Genomic DNA, 7,098 nt, shown 5'->3' on the forward strand with positions numbered 1-7,098 from the left:
AGTTGTTTTATATTCTTAAAAAAGATACATATTAGCTAGCTTCAGTGAAAGCCTTACAGTATTCATATATTATTTATATGAAGAGCATGAAACTAACTAAGCTATGATCATCTCAGTACTTCAGTACAAAGTTAAAGAGTGATTTCTACTAAGTTAATAATCAATACACTTAAAATAAAAGATGTCTAATGACTCATAAGATAATATAATCACGAAATTTAGAAATTGTGTTGTCAAATTTGATGAAATTAATCCCTTTTTTTATTAAATTTGCATTTTAGTGCTAGAGAATAAATCACCTTAGCACGCTTCAACTACAATCTCCATTGCAATATTTCATCTAAAAGCCCTTTATTTACCTTTAATTTAAAGGTGGCTAAAGTGGCTTATCCTTTTGCATGGCAACATACATATCAACATGGGCACATCTTGACCATGTAAGCATTAAATTCTTACAGCAACCTCACAATGGCTTAGTTGGATCTACGTAGGATAATTCATGACTCACATGAGATCCTCAATCACATCAATTTGAAAAAAATGGTAAAGTAAAGATTAAAGGATAAATTACATAAATGTACTCTATTCTTCATTTGATTAAGGTCTTAATCTCACTAGATTTGGTTAGAAGTAAAGGTGATTTCTATCCTAATTGAGGTTGTCTACACTCACAAGTAAGAAGGATTAGTGGTTGTGTGTTCTCGGATGTGTTTAGCCCACAAAGTAGTTAAGAGTTTAATTTGTTTTTCCTCTAATGAAGTTTGGAAACCCTCCTTCTTAATCATATAATAAATAATTTCTATTTTTCCAATGCATTTAGTTTTGGGACCCTACTAGGGTTTGCACAAAAAGTATATATATATATATATGTATATATATATATATATATATATATATATATATATATAATCCTTTACTTTTGTTTGGTAATCTCCTTCATTTTGCAGAATAGTCTCGACATCAATTAATAATTAAAGATTTTTGCCTATACATATTTAAAATCTTATTTTTATATTAAATATAATAAAATGTGATCTCGTTTATTTTTTTCCTTTTTTAAAGGAATGGCTGGAGGCTATTAGACAAGTCTCAGTCATCCCTAGGTGTGCTAAATATTCGCATACCAAACGCTACACACGAGTGGAATCAAACCCGTGACCTGTGGGGATTAACATCCTTCAGAAAGACTACTCTACCAACACGCCACGGAACACGCACAATTTAATCTCGTTTATGGTTGTAAGGAAAACTCATTTATTGCGAACAATTTCTATTTGACTCATTAAATAACTCATGTTAGATTCATAATTTAAATAAGAGAGTCGAATATGAATAATATTTTTCTTAAGCTCGATTTATACATAAATAAACTTTTGTTCGATCATATTTATCCTCTTTTGAGTATAAATAATTAAATAATATTATTATAAAATTTTATATTGATATTTTATACAATATTCAGAGTTAATTTTAATCAAAACACAAGTTGAAACAAACTAACGAATTCAAATTGAGTCGAAAACTTACATGTTGTACATTCACGAGTCATTTCAAACACCAACATATTTTGAATAAAAATTTTCGATTGAGCCGAATACGAACAAACACTAGGCTTGCCGATCAACATCGGCTCATTTAATTACACCCCTGATCCAACTCCTAAGAATAATAATGTCTAATACTCTACTAACTTTTTTGTTGCAAAATATTCAGCCAAATGAGCACCCATGTCTTGTATATAGGCGCCACTTATTACATTGTCTGATCGATATATTTTGTCTTATTGTTCTATAATAAGTCAAAATAATAATAATAATTATTATTATTAAAAAACAATAAATTTAAACATGTGCTTAAAACATAAAAACTAATTAAGTTTATGAGCTAATAAATTAATTAAACACGCATAATTACCACTGCATAAATAAAACCAAAAAAAGTAGGAAAAATGTTACATCGAGACTTTGAATGTATTTAGAGTCTAATGGTGAGTTGTCACATGTCAATTGAGTTCCACTATTTTTAACACTGGTCAATGTCAGTATATCACGATGGGGCCCACTTGACACATGACGCCTAACACAAATTACGTTGGGAGAAAACAGTGCAAGTTGTGGCGTAGAGGAGACGTATTTTATATTCATTAATTCTTAGCTATATGATGAAAATGACGTTATTACATAAAGTTTGGCCTGCCTTACACATGTATAAATACTGGGTCAGTTTCATGCAAGAATCCATAAATTGGCCTCCAGTGTTGTTTCATGATTACAGCAGAGATAATGGCTTCTGCTCCTCTTCTTCTTCTTCTCTTAGTTGCTTGCATGGGCTGGGCGACGACTGAGGGAGCCAAGGGTTTTCATGAAAATTACGCAGAATCATGGGGTGGTGATCGCATAAAGGTTTTGAATGGCGAATCTGAGGTTTTGCTTTCCATGGACCAAACTACAGGTATTCTAATTTAACAATTTTTTAATATATATATATATATATATATATATATATTGGAGAGTTTAATATGTTAATTTAATTTTATATTTACAGAGAAATTATTCTTGTGCGATTCAAACTGAGCACTTTATTTTATAGAAATTTCTATCAAATTACAATAACTTAAGCAAATTTTTAAATAATTAAAATTTTATTTATCAATGTTGTTTTTTGGAATTTTTATTTACCTCCAGCTGTTATTGTTGGATTACTAACAATTATTGTCTTTAGAGTTTAATTAAATTTTCTTGAGTTGTAGATGCATTAATTGATATGTGATAAAGTTTTCGTTTTCATTTTCGTGTCATACATACATATATATATATATATATATATATATATATGGTCAGAGGCTATTATACGAGCTTCAAACCATCTCTAATCTGCCTAACAATTCAACCATCACCTCCATATAATGTAATAAAGGTTTCTTTTAAAATCCTTAAAAAATATAAAGAAATATAAATACATTAAAATGAAATATAATCCTATATATATATATATATATATATATATATATGTATGTATGTATGTATGTATGTATGTATGTATGTATGTATGTATGTATGTATGTATGTATGTATGTATGTATGTATGTATGTATGTATGTATGTATGTATGTATGTATGTATGTATCGGTATAAGCTTTATCATGCTTGCATGGTCAATAAGAAAACGTTTTTATTATTATTATTTTGACACCCATACAAACCTGTAATCAACAAACATAATTATCATCATTATCTTAATTTCTCTTTCCATCTCTTGAACAGTTAAATGACATTTGGGATTAATACGTACTATACGTCATTATCATGCATTCATGGTAATTAGTATATATAAGTACCCCCTAACACATACAAAATCACTTGATAATTTATCCAAGAATTTCTTAATTAAGTGCCCGTTTGGGGTAGCTTATAAATGCGGCAGCGTTTTTGAAAACGACGCTTAAACGTTTGGTTTGCGCGTTTTTGAAAATGTTGTCTGTCGCGTTTGGGCTTTTTACACTTAGCGCAGGTCGCGGGTCGACCAACGGGCCGCGTTTCAGGATAAGCTACCTATCCTTAAACGCACAAGTTGTCCCAAACAAACTCTAAAACTTTCTTAGCCAAAACTAATCATTTATGTGCTTAAGTTTGCATGCTTTTATCATATAAACTTAAGCTAATAAATATTTTTGATTAAACAGATATTTCGGCCAAGAAAATATTGGCCAGCTTACTATTTAATTTAAAAAAAAAAACGTTTCTGTTAGCCTTTTTAAGTTAGCTAAATATTAATTATGCAGCTAAATATCGCATATTATCTTTTGAAGAATGTGGCTACACGTCTTTTTTCACGGTTACTAAACATTTTAGTTTTTTGTTCAAAGTTTATTAATCACAAATTAATTTAAATGTGTTAAAAACATATACTAACTCACATAAAATCCCTCAATGGCTGGAGATGCAGTTTGCGTCCAAAGTCTAATGGTAGGGTGTTATATGTCAAGTTGACCAATCACAATACACTGGGATTAGTCAGGGTTAAAATTTATGGGGCGCACTTGCCATGTATAATAGGCTTTTTCGCCATTTCCTTAATTATATATATACATTTAAAGGAATGGTCTGAGGCTATTATACGAGCCCCGACCATCCCAGGTGTGCCTAACAATTCGAGTATCACACCCTCCACTTGGGGGGGGATCGAACCCCATATCAGAGAGAACTTACAACTGATAAGTAGCTTTAACTCGTGTTTTTGTATCAATTAGGTTCTGGATTTGGATCAAAGCTTAAATACGGATCAGGGTACTTCCATATGAGGATAAAGCTACCGGCAAAGAACTCATCTGGAGTTGTGACTGCTTTCTATGTAAGATCTCATCAAATACTTCATTTCGATATTACAATAACCCAATAAATTCTCTTCTAATGAAATTATTGCTGACCAAACAAGTAACATCAAACGTCAGCTTTTCTCCCAAACGATATAATAAAAACAAGTGAGGTAATCATGCATGTGGGTATGTCTATATATATATATATATATAATCTTCATAATCCACAAGACACATCAATATATAACATCAACCAACAATTACTATTCCTTCTCATGAACAAGTCATTATGAGCACGAGCAAACATTATGTTCGGACGACTATTCAGATGATCTAGATGGGCCATAGTGCGTCCAGACTTGCGGCAGTCTGCCGCGTGTCATGGTTTCTCTATGCAAGTTAGCTTGAAAACAAATTAAATTAATCTTAATTTTTAAGTATTAATCAAACTCCTAAACTTTATATTTTAATTTTATTTAGTTGGCCTCCGGTTCAGACAAACATGCTGAGCTGGATTTCGAGTTCCTTGGAAACCTTGAAGGGCAGCCCATCATTCTCCAGACAAATGTCTTTGCAAATGGGAAAGGCAATAGAGAACAAAGGGTCAAATTACGGTTTAATCCAACTGCTGACTTCCATGACTACAAAATCTTATGGAACAGTCATCAGATAGTGTAAGCTTATCAATTCATATTGTATCACTTAAATACCACCCTATTCTTATATATTTACATATCTTATTCCTAAAATATATTTTTTTTATATTTATATGACCGAAATTTTTCATATCACATCAAAAACATCATTGTTTTAACTTGAAAAACAATAAAAGTCATGTTTTTCATGCTCATGTAAATACGTATGGCTGCTGACTTCCATGACTACAAAATCTTATGGAACACTCATCAGATAGTGTAAGCTTATCAATTCATATTATATCACTTACATACCACCCCATTCTTAAACAATAAACGTCATGTTTTTCATGCATATGTAAATACGTATGAATTGAGGGGTATGTATGTAAAACAATTCATCATGTTTGACTGATTGTTTGTGTTGTAAATTATTAGGTTTTATGTGGATGAGACTCCAATTAGAGTATTTGCCAACAAACAGACAAAAGGAGTGGATTATCCATCTCAACCCATGCAAATAATAGCAAGCGTGTGGAATGGAGATAGTTGGGCAACAGATGGAGGAAAGGCCAAAGTAGATTGGTCTTCTGCTCCATTTAATGCATATTTTCAAGGTTTTGATGTGGATGGATGTGTCTCAACTAGTTCTAATGATCCTCGCTGTTCATCTTCCTCATTATGGTGGAATTCAGCAACATATCAGCAGCTGAGCTCTTCTGAAAGGTCTGCATATCAGAAGGTGAAGAAGGAATATGTGATCTATGATTATTGTAATGATGTCAAAAGGTTTCCATCACCTCCTCCAGAGTGCCCACAATGAAGATCTTTTGAAGTGTTAAAAAGTGTACTTTTTTATTGAAGAAAATGAAATATATATATATAAAAGATCATATTTTATATTATCTTATTGTTGTTGTAAGTAGGTCACTGTCTTGGCTTGGAGAAAACAATTATTGTCTGGGGTTGTAATGCTAATTATAAATCTCCATGAATAAAATATATTGTTTGGGTTTCATTTATTTATTTGTTATGTAAAATCTTGGTCCATAATTTAGTTTAATATTTAGAACAAAAGGTTGTCACCCATTGGAGCTAGCCCTCCTAATAACCTTTCACTGTCTTTTATACTTCTTCCCTAGGCTAACATGCCAAGCAAGGTTTTATTTCCACATATGCCAAGCAAGGTCGCACCTCCCTATTGCCAGTAGCCGAACCTCCCACCCGCCATGGAAACCCCGTTGCGCCCTAGCAGTCACTACTTATGAGAGGATCATAAAAGGTAACTTCGCTCCATTTTTTCCCCTTTTTAAATTTTGGTATGTATGTAATTTGATTTTTAGGTGTTAGGAATGTATATGCATATTATTTCGGTGCCATGTATGTAACAAAGTTTAGGTGTTTGGAATGTATATACACAAGATTAAGTGTTAGCTATGTGTATATAATACATAAGTATTGAGTGGTATGTATTACAATCTTGTTATTTATCTGCATAAGCATTGAGTGTTAGCTTTGTATAAAAGCAGGATTGAATGAGATTAGAGTTGGTTTTGGGGTAGGCATGAATTAGGATTCGATAGTTCAGGAGTTTGAGGTACGATCATGTTATTTGAATCAAATTTGTAAATTTGATTTATTTTTTACACTAACACATGGATTATTTTTTATGTCACAGAGTTCCTTCGTCTGGCTCCCAGAGAATCACCATTAAATCTGTTGAATCTTCGATATTCGGGGCAGGCATCGCCTTGCTGACTTGTTCACGATAGCCCCCAGAGGGGCGAGTGGTCTGCTTCGATTGGTGAGGGGCACTAGGGTTAGTTGACCGCAACTTGGGTCTTTCCTGATTATGAGAGGAAGAGGCAGAAGAACCAGGCAATGGTGGGGGCCATGGGATCTGTGCTTCATATTGGTGAAGCGGTCTCCCATACGGAGCACTACATGAGGCTGATAAGATTTTTTGTGATATTTAAACATTAATTCAATTTTTGGAGTAATTTTTTAGTGCTAACCTTTTTTATACGCTACACAGGCCAGAAAGTTAAGCCATACTCCATCCATTGTGGAGTTGCACCCGAGGACTGTGTAGTGGGTCACAAAGTATTTCCAATAGGTTGTTGTGAGTTAAAAACCTTATATTAAAAG

General features: G+C 32.6%; 1 protein-coding gene across 1 annotated transcript; it reads left to right on the plus strand.

Annotated features, from left to right (window-relative positions):
• The first annotated feature begins 2,257 nt into the window (after positions 1–2,257).
• Positions 2,258–5,939, plus strand: LOC110029569 (xyloglucan endotransglucosylase/hydrolase protein 2-like). Its single transcript, XM_020731919.1, has 4 exons — positions 2,258–2,451; positions 4,250–4,350; positions 4,796–4,989; positions 5,389–5,939. The coding sequence occupies exons 1-4, from the start codon at positions 2,265–2,267 to the stop codon at positions 5,771–5,773; spliced, it is 867 nt and encodes a 288-aa protein (XP_020587578.1). The 5' UTR covers positions 2,258–2,264; the 3' UTR covers positions 5,774–5,939.
• The last annotated feature ends 1,159 nt before the right edge of the window (positions 5,940–7,098 follow it).

Source organism: Phalaenopsis equestris, unplaced genomic scaffold (genome assembly GCF_001263595.1).
Source record: "Phalaenopsis equestris unplaced genomic scaffold, ASM126359v1 Scaffold000595, whole genome shotgun sequence".
Taxonomy (NCBI): Eukaryota; Viridiplantae; Streptophyta; class Magnoliopsida; order Asparagales; family Orchidaceae; genus Phalaenopsis; species Phalaenopsis equestris.

Coding starts and splice junctions, on each gene's coding strand:
- LOC110029569 (XM_020731919.1), top strand. CDS start 2,265: ATGATTACAGCAGAGATAATGGCTTCTGCTCCTCTTCTTCTTCTTCTC. Junction 2,452..4,249: donor TTCCATGGACCAAACTACAG/GTATTCTAATTT, acceptor TGTATCAATTAG/GTTCTGGATTTGGATCAAAG. Junction 4,351..4,795: donor GAGTTGTGACTGCTTTCTAT/GTAAGATCTCAT, acceptor AATTTTATTTAG/TTGGCCTCCGGTTCAGACAA.